General features: G+C 31.4%; 2 protein-coding genes across 2 annotated transcripts in view; both read left to right on the top strand.

The window, feature by feature from the left end:
• LOC125054903 (octopamine receptor Oamb) overlaps positions 1–1,547 on the top strand; it is a 75,225-nt gene extending 73,678 nt beyond the window's left edge. Inside the window, exon 10 of the mRNA XM_047657049.1 lies at positions 682–1,547. Within this exon, the coding sequence (XP_047513005.1) occupies positions 682–685 (4 nt within the window). The 3' untranslated portion in view covers positions 686–1,547. The remainder of the gene's footprint in view (positions 1–681) is intronic.
• Positions 1,548–3,489: 1,942 nt separating this feature from the next.
• LOC125054905 (N-acetyl-D-glucosamine kinase) lies at positions 3,490–15,899 on the top strand. The gene is made up of 7 exons (XM_047657053.1): positions 3,490–3,655; positions 8,387–8,570; positions 8,697–8,859; positions 12,170–12,259; positions 12,728–12,904; positions 13,180–13,409; positions 14,517–15,899. Exons 1-7 carry the CDS (start codon positions 3,621–3,623, stop codon positions 14,709–14,711), a joined length of 1,074 nt encoding a protein of 357 aa, XP_047513009.1. The 5' UTR covers positions 3,490–3,620; the 3' UTR covers positions 14,712–15,899.
• Positions 15,900–16,049: the final 150 nt, after the last annotated feature.

The raw sequence follows: 16,049 nt of genomic DNA, 5'->3' as shown, positions 1-16,049 counted from the left end.
TTATGAATAATATTTTATTTTTATTTTATTTATTTGATGCACAAAACACATTACAATCTTTACAAAAATAAACTTAAAACTAAGAGATTTGAACTGGATTCTAACGTAAAACTATGTGCACTGCAAAATTAATGTTACAATAATGAAAAAGCTCATGACTATTAAAGGTAACATAGTAAAAAAATAAGAAAAGTTCCTCGACACCAGTTTAACGATGAGGGTGGGTCAAGTCATTTAGGTATAGCAACCAGGTCCACAAGGGTCAGCACTTAACCTACGATGGAGGATGTCTTTAATGACACTGATGAATTTATTAATATTGTGACAGAATATGTCAGTATGTATAAAAACAAAGAATCAGAACTTATTCACATTAAGCGCTAATATAAGAATTATATAGTTATTATCAACTATTATAGCCAGTAATAAAAACTTATAAGTCTGTACCCTCGAAGCAAAAAGAGCCTGAAGTTAGACATGTCTGTGGCATCATGGCTTCTAAACGACGTTGACCTTATCCAAGTGGTTCTTAGTTATAGTTTTCGAAGACCAGTTCAGGCGTTTCAAGGTCAGCTACTTGATAGCTGCGGCAGAAACGCGGGGTTTTCTGAAATACTTATTTTTATACGATACACAAAACTATCGTAAGGTATTAATAATAAAAATAATTGTCTTTTTCAGGTGACGTCAACCATTGCGACGGCAAAATGCTCATTTCCAAACGACCGTCGCGTGTGTATAGATAGACTTAGTTTTTTAATAGCTATAACAAAAATATATGTGAATTGTAATTAATGTTAAATAAACTATGTAAAGCACCATTCTAAATGTTGTAGTATAGATAAATTGTATTATTAAAGTAAGTACCTACTTAAATATATATATACGTATTCAGCGTAAATCTCGAAACACATCGGACGCATCTATGTGACGTACCAAGCGCTTCAAATCCATAATGATCTCGTTCAAAGAGTTAAATAGTATACCTAAATAATCGGAAATCACAGCTAATACGTCACTTCCGTCCGTGGACGAGAACGCGTGTCAGCTTTAAGCCTTTAGGTTCTGCGCCCATACTCTGTAACTTCTAATAGCCACAGCGATAACGATCTCGACTTTTTTGTATGGAAGTTCGATGTTACGACAATATCCTTATCGCAAATGTCGCATCCTTGGGATGGCGCGGAACAAAAACCCATTACTAGGATGGGGGCCGCTGTAGGTATCACTGTCGGTAAGTTACAAAGATGAGGGTAGAGCCTAAATCTTATTCATAAACTGACTATCAGACCACAAATAGTTACGGATTGTCTTTTCGCTTTAAGCTAGAGTTATAAAGACGAAATATTGATAACTATTTGATGGTTTAAGTACGTTTATGAATACTTAGCACTGTTAGTTTATTTGATGTTAAATGTTGTTGAAAGGTTGTATAATTAAATTTATTATACAAACAGGGATCTAGTCAAACGTAGGATAAGCATTATAGTAATAAGTAAAAAATTAACTATAGTTGAGAAAGAGATATTAAAATATTATTTTGTTTTTTGTTACAATATTTTTTTTTTTTTTTTTTTTTTTTTTTTTTTTTTTTTTTTAAAGACAATTCACACCAATTGACCTAGTCCCATGCTAAGCTGATGAAGCTTGTGTTATGGGTACTAGGCAACGGATATATTATAGATAGATATACATATATATATACATATTTAAACACCCAAGACCTAAGAACAACACCAAATGCTCATCACATCGATGTTCGCCTCAGCCGGGGATCGAACCCGGGACCCATGGATTCGCAGTCAGGGATACTAACCACTAGACCAATGAGTCGTCAATATTATTCTAGTCTTGGTAAAAGATTATATAATAATGTTTAGGTACTTTTAACACCTCATCTATATATTTTAAATATTATTATTTAAACACTTTCTACAATTTTGTTGTTAAGACAATCTTTTTATCTGAAATTGCAAGTGAAATACTTGGATATTATTATTTGACTGATACTTTTACAGTAACACTGATTTGGTCTTGTGAGGTGGTTTAAATATATGTTAAATAATAAAAGTAATTAAAAACAGGTGTCTATATCACTTAAAGCAATACTATGTTGTACCCTTATATCTAACTTCATAATGTAAATATTAGTAAATGTAATATAGCATAAATAAAACATATTAAATATTATAAACAGTCCCACCGTCTGAAATTAAACCTTAAATATAACTTTAAACCACATCTTTCTTTTAGCAGCCTTGTTTAATGAGAAAAATAAATATCTAGAATCCTTTATGTCTATTGCTATAATCCAAAATACTAATGTTCTTAACTAAGTTAATGGCAGAGTTGAATACTAAATGCTTTAAAATTAACAGACGAGTTAAGTGTTAGCTAATTTCCCAATCTGTCAAATGGGTCATTGTCAATGGGGAATTCTCACAGAGATATAGATTTAATTATTGTTGCTCTAAGGGTGAAGATTTACCTTGAAACAAATAATGACAAAACCCAGAATTTCAAAGGATTGGTTTATTTAAATTATCTGCATGTACAGACAGCTATTTTACACTTTTTATAATTGTAGAAATATTAGAATCTTCTATAATATTAAACTACCTAATGAAAAGACTGTTGTGATGAAATCATTTAAGTTATTTATAGTTGATAAAATAAAAATTGTATATGTTAATATAAAATATAGGCAGAAAATATTATGTCTTACATAAATATCCGAGATCTATTGTGTAAAGGAATATCCATTTTATTAGGTAACTGTTAGATAATTTAAATTGCTTTTTCTTAATATCAGGTTTCTTATTCATAAGAATATTGTTTCAATGTTAATAAACATACTTTTTCAATTTCAATAACAGATACTAATTGTTATGGAATTTCTGCAAGTACAATAATATCTTTATTCCCTACCTTTTATTGAAGTAATTCAATAAAAGTGTCCATAAAATTTTTAATATGTAAAAAATAAACTACTATCTGGTGTTATTACTTGGCAGTTTTTTTTTCCCGTTTGTTTATTTCAAATTTTTGTGTTGTATTTAATCAATTATAATAAAATAATGTTATATCTTCTTTTAATTACATGCCACCTAATAGTTATAATTAATAAACTTTATTTGAATAAAAAGGTGCTTGAAAATTTATTGCTTAAATAAATTCATTCAATTCATCATGAAACCGCTTATAACTTTAAAACTCTTCACATGTTTTAATTTCGAATTTGCCAATTTATTTATACAAAATTTCTAAATAGTTTCAAAACTCAAACAGCTAACCGGGACCCGGGTTAACCATTTACTAGAAATTAACTTAGATGTAAGAACGTCAAACTGTAAAAATGTGTGTCTGTGACATTCACAATCGACATTGACATTCGTATTGAGTTATCTGTCTCTTTTATGACATATGTCAAATGTTTCAACGTCAGTAGGCAAAAGTCAACACACGTTAACACTTAACTATTTCTATTTTTAGAATTTAGTTTATTTTGACATCGCGTTCGTGGCAAGTTGTGTGATCGCGAATAATTAATTGTTGTTATTATCGAGAATTTGTATTTTATTTCTATAAAAGAAATTATCATAATTATTCGTTTGGAAGCTATGAACACTTTAAGGCTTTTCGGGGGTGTAGAAGGGTAAGTAATTTACAGTATCCTAAGCATTTTAACTTAATGTAAATGTGGAAAGGAGAAAGGCTGCCTTGAATGCATAGGAATTTCGAAATGAACTATATTTTAATTACCTAAAAGATCGTGATGATTCCTCACTTCCATCATTCTTACGATAATTAGTAAAAATTCCTCAATCTAAAATGCCCTCCACTACCAAATGCAGTTAAAAAAATAAACATTATCATACAAAATTTCATCAATATAATTTTAAACTTTATTTTCATGTTATTAAATTCTAAAATAAGAATCAAGTCAACAAGAATGCTAGGAATGTTCTGCATTCAATGGCCTTCATTTTTCGCGCTTTTAGTTCTGTATTAATCAATAGTGTTATGTATATCCGTGATCTTTTGCCGGTAACCGGATTATTTATAAGTTTACAATATTATATTATTAAAGTTGAAGTAAATATTTATATAAGGAATTAGGTCTTACTGACATTAGGCATCGCCGATTTTTAACATTAAATCGATGCAACAAATAGTTTGAAAATGGAATAAAACAGACGTCTTGTAATTTTTACCATAGAACTGTAGATATTTAAATTTTACAATAACAAATAAATTCACACACGTAAAGTCGGTTAAATATCAATTTCGAATAACAAAACAGCTTCTTCGTTACATATATTATATCGTTACACATATTACGTATAAAAAAACCTAATGATATGTAATCAATAACATTGACCATACTTGTAGGGTCACTAAAACGCCCTTGCCCTATGATGCAGTTTTGACCTTAACTGGAAAGACTTAGTTGAAAATACTAGTATAGTTACTAGAGATGTTCCGCAGTCTTGTTGACCTATTTATGTTGAGAACGGACTATAATTCTGCAATTACTACCTTATTTAAGGAAACGATAAATGCTTTTTTTTGACACACGAAACGTATATTTCACTCTATTCCAATTTTATTATTCAGAAGAATCAGCTTCATTCAGTGGGTTGGATGATTAGAAGTATAGAGTATAGACTATTTTGAAACAAGACAGCGAGAAATATGTCATCCGTATTTTAAAAGTCCCTCACTTACGTACATATTTGCAACTTAAGTTTAGTCTATGTCAAGTGATAGAAATGGGGAACTTGAGCGTAACTTAGATCGGTAGTCCTAATCGCGTAGACGATAAGCTGTCATGAAGTGCACAATTCACATATTTCGCAGTAAAACATTATCTTTATAATACTTTTGCGATAAACAAAAACCCCCTAATATGTATGTCACGTACAACTGTCTTAATCTACTAGTTCCTGAAAAGTCCATAAAATGAACATGCGAACATTGTGATGGCCAGAGGTCATATGGACATAGATTATCTGCTATATAAACATGTCAATATAAACAAAACAGTTATGTAAATTTTCCATTATAATGTACTCGAAACGTAGAGTTCAAATGTCTCTATAACACATGATATGTAAGTATAGTACTTTATGCAACTGTCATATAATAGAGGGTATTAAAACATGAGTGTAGTTTTTTTTTCAAAATAAGATTACACGAGTGTTTTAATACCTAATTATATGCAGTTGCATACACTACTTTATTTAATCTCATGGCTATAGGTAGCTAAATTAAATAAAATGCAATAAAAAAGAAACAAAAGTCTGTTATTGGTCAATTGGCTCGGAACCAGCGCGCTCACCACAGATAATGTTTACTTAAATTGAATTGAAACCTCCTTGGTCGGGACACATTGTACTTTAATAATTAAAAAAATGTTTTAAAGCATTGTTTTGTTTTGAGAATAATGCTTTTTCTTAAAGAAGTATGTAAATAAAATATGCCAATAAAAGTCTGTATTTCATTTCATAATTAGAATATTACCGAATGAGATTATTTAAGTAACTAGTCTTGAATTTAAGAAAAACAGGTTTTAAATCTAAGTTATAGGATACGTAACCGAAATGACCACTGATTACCGTCTCGGCTCTTAATTTTACCCTTCTTGCATTCCCGAATATAGAATAATAAATCCACCATATCACGATTGAATTGTAGGTTTTGCTATAAAGACATAATAAGTTTGACTCTTAGCTATTATCAAGAGTATGAAATCCTGAATCTATGCTTATCTATATAAAAAAGACAGAATAAGTTTTACTATTAGCTATGATCAAGAGTATGAAATCCTGAATCTATGCTTATCTTTTCTTATAAAATTACGAAATACGGTAAATATCTAAACAATTTGTCACGCTTTCACTGCTAGCATACATTTAAAGTCAAAATAATTAGTATATATTATGCAACGTTTAGAATCATTTATTTAATATTTTTAATTAAATGTTGGCTACTATCTCGTATATAATAACGACTAAATCATTTATGATTTTTTTAAACAAATTCAAAATTCTTTTGTATTAATTTCACAAGAAAGAAATGCTCACGAATTATTAAAATTCTTAATTTTTACGTAACAGTAACAACAAACATATACATACATAGAATATTATGGTTACATTATTAAGATTTCTGTCTAAATAGAATTAAAATACAAAAACTTCTAGCAAGTGCATTCACATGTATTCACTAACAATACATGCCTCTGCGCACTTGTTTATAGATAGAGTACTAATTGTAATTCAACTCGTCCTTATCGTGGAGTGGAATGCTCGCCTAAACGACCTTTATCGTGACACACCCACGTCAATGAAAGGGAGTTTTTATTTACAAACAACTTTTCACTTGCTTTGTCTATGAAAAACTTAAATAGATCTTTTAAATGTGCTAAAACTAAAAGAATCTGTTTTGCAAGAAAAATATACATTTTATAGTATCGATTATACTAGCGTTTTTTAAATAATCAGATGAGTTTTTTTTAATATTAATAAGACAGTTACAATTGTAGTTTATTTAAGGATTAGTAAATTTTACACACAAAAAATCAAGTACAAACAGCAAAACTTTATTCTTTTATTCATTCTAGCCTTATGACGCTGGAATAGCTACAATTTGACAACACTCAATATATGAACGGCACCCTCAACTTTGTACAACATAAGGTGCAAGGAACAAGAAGGTATCAAATAGCAACTTCTTCCTTGTATCTCCACCCTTTTGTGTTTCATTTTTTTTGTTAAGCTTATAAGCTACTCTTAAAAAAACCAATTGCGAACAAACAAAAGTACGAAAAAAAAAACATTGTACAACAATTAAGACTGCACAAATCTCATCAAAAACGGCATATTTGTCGAAACATGTACCTGAAAGTAGCTTTGTGTAACTAGTAACAACAAATGTAACAGTCAGAGCTACATATAGAACCAGCTATCCACTGAAGTATTTCCGAACCAATGCGACTTAAGGTTCTTCAAAAATAGCGTACCAATTCTTTAAAGGCCGGCAACGCACTTGCGAGCCCTGGCATTGAGTATCCATGGGCACACTAAGTAAGCTTTCGACCCGTTTGCCCCCTGTTCTATAAAAATAAAGTGATATGATATTGAATATGTACTCAACATACAATATAATAACACAAAATACAATGAATATTACATGTTCATCAATATTATAAAGATAACATTCAATCAACAACACTTATCTTCCGCACTCGATGAATAGCTGCCTAAAATTATTGATACATAATATATTTGTAAGTTTTAGATGTTAAAATGTGTTTGGTCCTATACATATTTTATCTAATTACGTATTTTTATAAAATAATATGAAAATTATCTGGGATTTTTAACAGGAAGGGAAAACGTTCTTAATTTATAAATCATTTTAAATCGTAATGGTCGAGATAGTTGTAAAATAAATAATGTTCATATATACAAATTATGGAGAAATTCACGTCACATAACGTAATTCTTATATAATTGATAATAAGTGTCTATTGCACAAGACACTTATCATTTGGTTATTTGTCCTCATTGACTGACTATTTGCGTCTCAGGCCGTTATCACACACAGGCAGAAATAAAGATGTATAATAGTATTTTTAACATCAACATAAGTTCTCAATTATGATTTAGTATGTTGTCAAAGGTATAAAAAACCTTAATATTGTGAGTAAAATTTATAGAGTTACGTTTGTCATGTAAGACTTTGGAACTCTAACACACACTTTTACTTAATAAGGTCCCCAAGTCTAAAAATTGTAATCCTTATAACGTATAAACGCATTTGTTTTTTTAAGCTATTGCATAGCTTCTATCGCGTGGAGACCGAATCCAGAAATTCCGTAACGAAAAAAACTTACGCGTTAGAGCGGGACAGAACGCATACTGCGTATTCACATCTCTCTGACGAGATCGATGCAGCCGGTGCGCGTTAGGCTGCCTACGCACTGGCGACCTGGCCGCGGCGGCCAGTGAATTCTGGACTTTATATGGCCATCGCTATAGCCCCTACGCACTTAGCGGCCAGCGACCAGCGGCCACCGTTGGCAGCCTGGACCATGGTCGCCAGTGCGTAGGCAGCCTTAGAGTGAGACAGACTATATAGGCGAGTTAGTCTGAGTCTGGTAGATTGATTTAATTTATCAAAGAAAAAACTTGAATTAATATCAAAGAAAAAAAAAATACTGCATAATAAATAATTATAATTGCATAAGTTGAAAAAAAAATATGCAATAGCTTTACCGCGGCAGTCCCCGAGTGCCACACGTTTGTTTTTAGATTGGATGAAATAAATAGGCGAACATACACATACATAATATGACAGCTTTACTTCTTTCTATTTGCAGTGGTGCAACACACTCTAACCTGGTGATTTGCGATGAAACAGGCAAAATTATTAGTAAATCTAAAGGCCTTGGAACAAATCACTGGAATCTTGGTATAGACGAGTGTGCAAAACGAATTATTCAAATGCTCCACACGGCAAAGGATGAAGCTGGTATACCGAGGGACAAACCACTTGATTCGTTGGTAAGTTTAAAGGAAATCTTAACAGCATTAGTTGTAAAACTTTTAAAGACAAACATTGTATGGAACTTGAAATTAACCTTTCAAATTTGAAGGCAAGATTGAAAGAAATAAAAAAAATTGTTTAAGGGTTTGACGCTGTCCGGTTGTGAGCAAGAGAGCAGTAATGCTGATTTAGCTAGACGAGTCAAAGAGCTGGATGGATACAGCGCAGATTCCGTCTATGTAGCTTCAGACACAGCCGGGTCTCTCTTCACCGGCGCTCCAAATGGTGGAATGGTTCTTATTGCTGGTAAGTCAATATTATCAAGTGGAGTATGACATAAGAAAAGACATTATCATATGATAATTGGAGTAGAGTTTTTCACAGCATGAATGCATATCCATTTTATGGGTATATGATTGGTGTTCTGACACCAGTTCGGTATTATTGAAATGAGAGTAAATAACTCATAACATTTAAAGAAAAACGCTTTTTACCGGATTAAAGTTATGTCTTTGATTAACATAACTCATAATATTTAAAGAAAAACGCATAACTTTAATCCGGTAAAAAGCGTTTTTCTTTAAATGAGAGTAAATATTTAAGCATTTATTAGAAGTCTAATCTATCGAACTACTTTAAAGGAAAATAAAAATTAAAGCGGTGTAGTCTACCGTGCTACGCCAATTTTAGTGTCCAATTTTGGTTGCTAATCTGAACGCTCATAACTCAAATATCTTACAGGGACCACATATTGCAATCTCCTAAGATATTGCGTTATACTTCTATTAATAAACATTTCGTGCAGCCCGAACTCAATTGAATTGATTGCTTCTAGAGTTTATAAATTGACCAATTTTATGATTGGTACGATTGACGACATGTTTTTTCGAATTAGTTTGGCTTTGAACTGGCCTTCAGAATTAAGTTTTGACAATTTCGTGGTAGACGCTGACGAACTTCACTTCAGAGTTAGAATTCCTATGTTTTCCGAATAAAAACTTTCTAAGTCCTTGTAATACATATATGAGTAAAGATTATTTACCTTCGTTACGACAGCTATTGCCAACAGATTACAATGCAGTAGCGCTTGGATTCTTTCTGGTCTTGCTCTCAGACTTGCAACTGTTTAATTCCCAGTAGGCGATCAGTCTTCTATGCCCTGTCACACATAGTTGGATGTGATTCTAATACATGCCCATTTCCTGCAGGTTGAAAAGTTTATTGGTGTACAGTTTGGGTTTAATCAGTTTATAAAAAAAGCAGTGGCGCGCGTATAATAGCCTTTTAAGGACTGGGTCCTCGGACATCTATATCTCTTTCTTCAAAAGGTATCCTCGCTATATTTTTCTACACCTTACGAGTGACTGTTAAATGCGCACATAGACTGTGAGTCCGTTGGTGCACAGCTGGGTTTCTGACGTACGTCCTCGGGGACGGGAGTCGCACGCTGAAGCCACTAGTGACTAGACCAACACTGCTCGTAAATTATTTAAAATTGTTAAAATAATACTGGGCTATAAAACGCTCTGTTGATATAGGAAGGGCAAAGTGTAAGCCTTGATAGGATGTGACATGATCTCATTTTAATATAGGACATCTGATAACCTTTTGCGCTTTGAATGTGTAATATGAGGGCTAAAGGTTACTTGCAAAAAATTCTAGAATTAAACCAACGACAAAGCTTGATTAACTCGGTGATTTTAGTAGCAATTTGAGTGTGGCGATTGCTATTGCTGTAAAATTTGAGAATAATGCTTCTAAAATTATTCTTTCAATTATGACAACTTTTACCAGTTGTTTTTTGAAAAACCTTTTATAAAGCATTATATGCGTGAAGGTGTCTTTTGATTAAATAATTATGTTATCTTATATTCTTAAATAAATGTTATTACGTTAGGTAGGTAAGTATAATTAATCACATGAATACAAATTATTATTTGCGAGAGAGGTGGTAGCAAGTAGCAATCCGTGGTTTACCACTTATAAAAAAATTACGTATTTTATAATGTAATGTTAGTATGTTTATCTAATTATTAGCGTAGTAAGGCACTAGATTATTGTTCTTAAAAATCATTTTTAGTGCTTTTTTCGATGCTCATTTCGCGGTACGGCTACATACAATATAAGCTACCTACATATATCATAAAATCACTAGTCATAAAAATCAATGCAGGGATTTTAATTTAAAATGGGGTCAGATAATTGCACTGTCCATTTCCAATATGTGTAAAAAATTTAATGTAGATTACCATAGTGCAATAAATTTGGGACTTCTTCAAAACTGTTTTAACCTTGGCTTTCGACATTTTGTCTATGAATATTAATAAAATACGGCCTTATCAAACGAGTTTGTTATTATATACGATATTTGTATAAACATTAAATTGTTTTTGTTTTAGAGTATAAAACGAAATTTGATAACATATCATATATTTATAATGATGGAAATGGTTATCTGAAATTTGGATAAATTGGTGTTAGAATAAATTTTCACAATATTATAAAATTTTTAAACTCTAAAATAATTTGATGCGATCAGTTCCGGCAAAATCTTTTTTTTTTTGAAATAATTATATTACTTTTTCACATCACCACCGTATACACTCTCTAATACATTTCCATAGTATGTATATATATATATAGTATGTATGCGTATTTATTACTTAATACAGTGAAGGAAAGCATGCGTCTTAGAGTTAAACTAAAAAATATTATATATACAGCGCTTTTTATTAAAACTCTTGATAGTATTATCACTTAACATACAGATATGACATGATAATTTTGTTTTTATTTAAATATTAAGTGAAATACAACCAAGAAAAAAATGTGTATGTGCCCAACATGTAGAATTTAGCTATTGATTTATGGGTTTCCTTGAAGAGACGCGTGCCTAGCCAAGCACGGGCTGTATTGTCAGTATCAGACGATTTAGTTGACACTTCATTTTCTATTACTCATTTATTAAAGGCGTCGGGTGTCTCAAACGAAGGTTTCTTATCAATCCTAATTATAATAAAACAATTAAACCTAAAAAACCTGACAAACTTAACCTTAACCAAACTTAACCTTTGACGAAAATATCAAGAAATCGTTTGTGGTTTTGTGGTTTTCTTTTAAACGTGAGATTACCGAAACCGTAATTTCCAACTCATTTAATCTGGAGTGGTTATTGTACAACATTGGAGAGATAGTATGCATGTGCGCTATACCTGTATGACGCAGTTTGCCATGATTTAATACTTGTTTATCGCATAAAACAGATGTTCGAGATGTATATATGCATAGTAACATTGCTTTGCAATTCATTTATTTTGTCGGTTATTGCGTCGGGTTTACAAATTCTGAATTTAAACCTGCGCCGGTACTCTGTAACTTCCATTACCTATCCCAAGTTATTTGTATGCAACGTCTATGTAGCTCTCAGAGAGCACTAATGTGCTATAGTTCGGTACAAAAAGTCACTTTTCAAGTCCCTAACACATACAATTGCTTTTTAAAATAGGAATCATAATTACCAATAAATCCCAAATCATAGTACTTGAGAATTCAATTAAAGGAAGTCATTATTGTGCTCTTTTTGTCGTCTTTAACCAAGGAATAATGAACTTTTCAGGCACGGGATCAAACGCGTTGTTGAGAACACCAGATGGTCAACAATTTGGGTGCGGAGGCTGGGGTTACCTGCTCGGCGACGAAGGAAGTGGTAATTAATATGATAATATATAATAAAGTGGTATTAATATTGATATTACTATAATGGGTAGTTTATTTAAAAGTAAACAACTAAACAAAATACAATTCGATTTGGCCACATATAGTCGGCGTTTCGTTTCGTTTTGCACACCTAGCAGATTATTGAAACAATTATATTACTTGTAGGAACAATAGCAAAACAAACAATTTTGTTTCAATATATCAAGTGAAACAAGGCGTAATGTATGCAGTTCCTTACAAGTTCCTTGTAATTTGTAAACCAATATAAATAAATCTTGATGTGATTTGTAAGAAATATTTGTGTTGGTTGCTTCCAGTGGTTGCCTGGAAGAGATCGCTCGAAAGCGATAAGGCCGCCAGTTGTCTTTCCTTTACATGTAATTATGTTAAATTTTTATATTATACAAAGTGTAAATAAATAAATAAATATATATAAATAATACATACAATTTTACAGCGTATTGGATTGCCCACCGCGCTATTAAAATAATATTCGACGATTGTGATGGTTTTCGACCAGCTCCTCACTCGACAACAAGGCTTTGGGAGACAATAAAAAGTTACTTCAAGGCAGATTCGAGAGCAGATCTATTGCCGCATGCGTACAAACACTTCGAGAAGTCATTTTTTGCTGGTAAGTTTCTACGATCTAGATATATAGGTACTATGAAATTGCTAGTTTCATGCTAAAGTGACTAAATAAAACTATAATTAGTGGTTTACTATTGTCTATATGTTGATCGGTTTAGTAATTTGTGTTTAAAAATATTACCAAAATAAATTTTAGAAAATGATTTCAATATTTCCTGTATTTAAAAATTCAAAATATTGTATCCTCTTGTTTAGCGGATTATTAGTCAAATCTATTTAAATTTAAATTTATTTAATTATTTTGACGTTTCATTCCAGGTCTAACAGCAGAACTGTCAACACTCGCAGATGAAGGCGATGCTCTTTCCCAGCATATATTTGCTGATGCGGGTGCTGCACTAGCATCGCACGTGGCTGCGCTCGCGTCTCGAAGCCAGAATGGAACTAGGCCATTCGAAAATGGCTTGAGGATTGTCTGCGTGGGATCCGTGTGGAAAAGCTGGCATGCGCTCGCGCCGGGTGCGTTGAGTGCGCTTGCTGCGAGACGGGTGAGTTTTCTAATTTTGAACTATATGATGAATCTTATATATTTATTTATTCAATAATAAAACAACAGACACTTCACAAATACAAAAGTATATAAATTACACGTATTAGACATAATATCCTTAAAACGCTTCATAAATATAAATGAAGAAATTTTTTTTTATAAAAGTTGGAGTTGAAAATAAAACTAATATAAACAGGAACTAAACTAATAATTGCAACCAACACATGACAATTCAAACAGCAATTACGAGTATACACGAGTGTACACGGACAAAACAATTTTTAAAAAAATACGACCGCTACCTTTCATTTGTTTTCCATTCATTCATTTGATGTGAGACCTCCTAGTGCTTGTTTCAAATACTGAGATTGAGATTAGAATGGGTCTAATGATCTTTCATAAAAAGCATAAGAGAGTTTACGTATGTCCTTCATTAGGATTTTTTCAGTAGTACAATTCATTCGGAAAGAGAGAAAAGATATATTATTACGATTATCGTAAACTTTTCTTTATAAAATATATAACGTGTACTGCCTATTTTCAGACATATTTACTTGTGGAAATTAGTTTTAAAATTTATTTGAACTCTTTTGCACCAAAGAGGCACTCAAGGAAATTTACGTCCTAAGATCGATTCCTGCTAATTAAATTAATTTAATGTAGAATATTTATCGTAAAATTATTTTATGTGAAGTGAATTCTGGTAATTTATAAAATTAATTTTTAATGTATACTTTAAACTCGATGTACACGGCCAAACAATAAGTACTCGGTAATAATGAGTTTATTCATATTAAACAACTCTTATTTCATTGGTATGACAATACTTGGCGATTAAAAAGAGTGGCGGAAAGTTTCTTGCCAGTTCTTCTTACCCGCTCTACGCCCTTGACTTGCGAACTGGTAGTAAATGTAAATTTATAATTAATTTAACTTGACAATTCAAAAGTGTACTTGGTTACCCACTTGAATAAAGATATTTTGAATTTGAGTTTGATATGTGTGCGCAAGTCAATGTTTCTTATATATTGTGAGATGATACAATCGTAATATTGCGGATTTCGATAACCAAAAAATATTGACAATAAATTCGATTATTTTCCAGCTAAGAATAGACTTAGAGCTAGTCCGTCTTCGCGTCTCAAGCGCAATGGGTGCTGCCTGGTTGGCCGCTAAACACGTGAACTACAATTTACCCCGAGATGACTCGGCTTTCTGCGAAGTTTTCTACACATACCGGGAGAACGGCCGAACAAATATTGATGGGTATGGATGCGGTTGTAGCGAATTTTGGTGCTAAATCACTTGTAAAAAAAATTGACTATACGGAACAAACAAATAAGGGTAACTAACGATAATTCTTAATAGATTTTACATATTGTATAGTTTAACCAACCATATTTATCTATTCCGTCTAACGTAAACCGACTTCAAAAGAAGGTAATCATGAACTGATGTACAATTATAATTTGACATTTGAATATGTATTCAGGCTCCCAAGAATGTGTGCTCAACTTCGTATGTAGGTGCACAAATTTGTAGGAAATGAATTATTATTCATACTTATTCCAACTTAGATTCACAACAAAATCGGTTCAGTAGTTTTTGAGGTACCCACGCATTTCTGGATTTAAAATATAATGAAATAATACTGATAGTATTTGAGTCGGATTTCAAAAATATTTGACAAATATACTGCATTGATCTTGTGATATTTAATATTGGATAAAAACATGATACTAAAACGTATATCACTTAGCACGTGTAAAATCTGTATGCTCTTGTTATATGGTTTAAAGAGTCATACTAACTAACCATACTTGGTCAGGCTATCTAGTAGTGTCATATATACCTACTTTTATGCATTTTTTGCTGTTTAAATTCAAGACACAGGAGCTGGCCTCCATACAAATTGACTTCGGAAATCTATTAATTATTTTGTTCTACATAACATTAAATACTAGTTTACATATTACATGCAATTTATAATTAGAATAAAATTTCATTTTTGCGCACAGAATTTTTTATTTTTTAGATTTAGGTACTTAGTGTGCCAAAACAACGACGTAATATAAGGCTTAATAAATAAAAATCAATTGAAAAGTGTATTAGAAATATTTTTATATTTATTTTATATTATTATTATAATTAGATTTATAGTAAATATTGGATATTTGATGTTTTTGATCATTTTTTGCCAAATAAGATCTGAATTTTAGGATCTGATATCGAATTGTTGTAAAAAATATTAAAACATATATTAAATATTTTATAGAAATATAGTTCCTATTTCTAATAGTATTGGAATAAGGATTATCATTTGAAATTGTTATATTATTGTGTATTTCGATTTATAGGGACCAATGTTTTATTACATATCATATTTTATTTTGGACCTCACTTAGCATTAGATTTAGAATAAGTAATCCCTTTATAGTTATAAATAGTGTATTGTATTAGTTTGATCAAAATAAATATCTTGAAACAACGGTGTTAATTATTTATAACATAAAATTTTATGATGCCACTTTAGGCTTAACACTTAGGCCACAGCAAAGTCAGTTCAGGTGTTTTACCAGTTGATCTGAACCAAAATAAAAGCCAATAGCATAAGTTTTACATTAAAACAACCAATTCC

The sequence above is a fragment of the Pieris napi genome, chromosome 12, assembly GCF_905475465.1.
Source record: "Pieris napi chromosome 12, ilPieNapi1.2, whole genome shotgun sequence".
Classification (NCBI taxonomy): domain Eukaryota; kingdom Metazoa; phylum Arthropoda; class Insecta; order Lepidoptera; family Pieridae; genus Pieris; species Pieris napi.
This window is presented reverse-complemented; position numbering and strand designations above follow the sequence as displayed.

Excerpts from the sequence above, each read along its gene's own strand:
- LOC125054905 (XM_047657053.1), top strand. The coding sequence starts at position 3,621 with ATGAACACTTTAAGGCTTTTCGGGGGTGTAGAAGG. Across the intron at positions 3,656-8,386 it reads CTTTTCGGGGGTGTAGAAGG|TGGTGCAACACACTCTAACC; the intron begins GTAAGTAATTTA and ends TTCTATTTGCAG. Across the intron at positions 12,260-12,727 it reads GCTCGGCGACGAAGGAAGTG|CGTATTGGATTGCCCACCGC; the intron begins GTAATTAATATG and ends ACAATTTTACAG.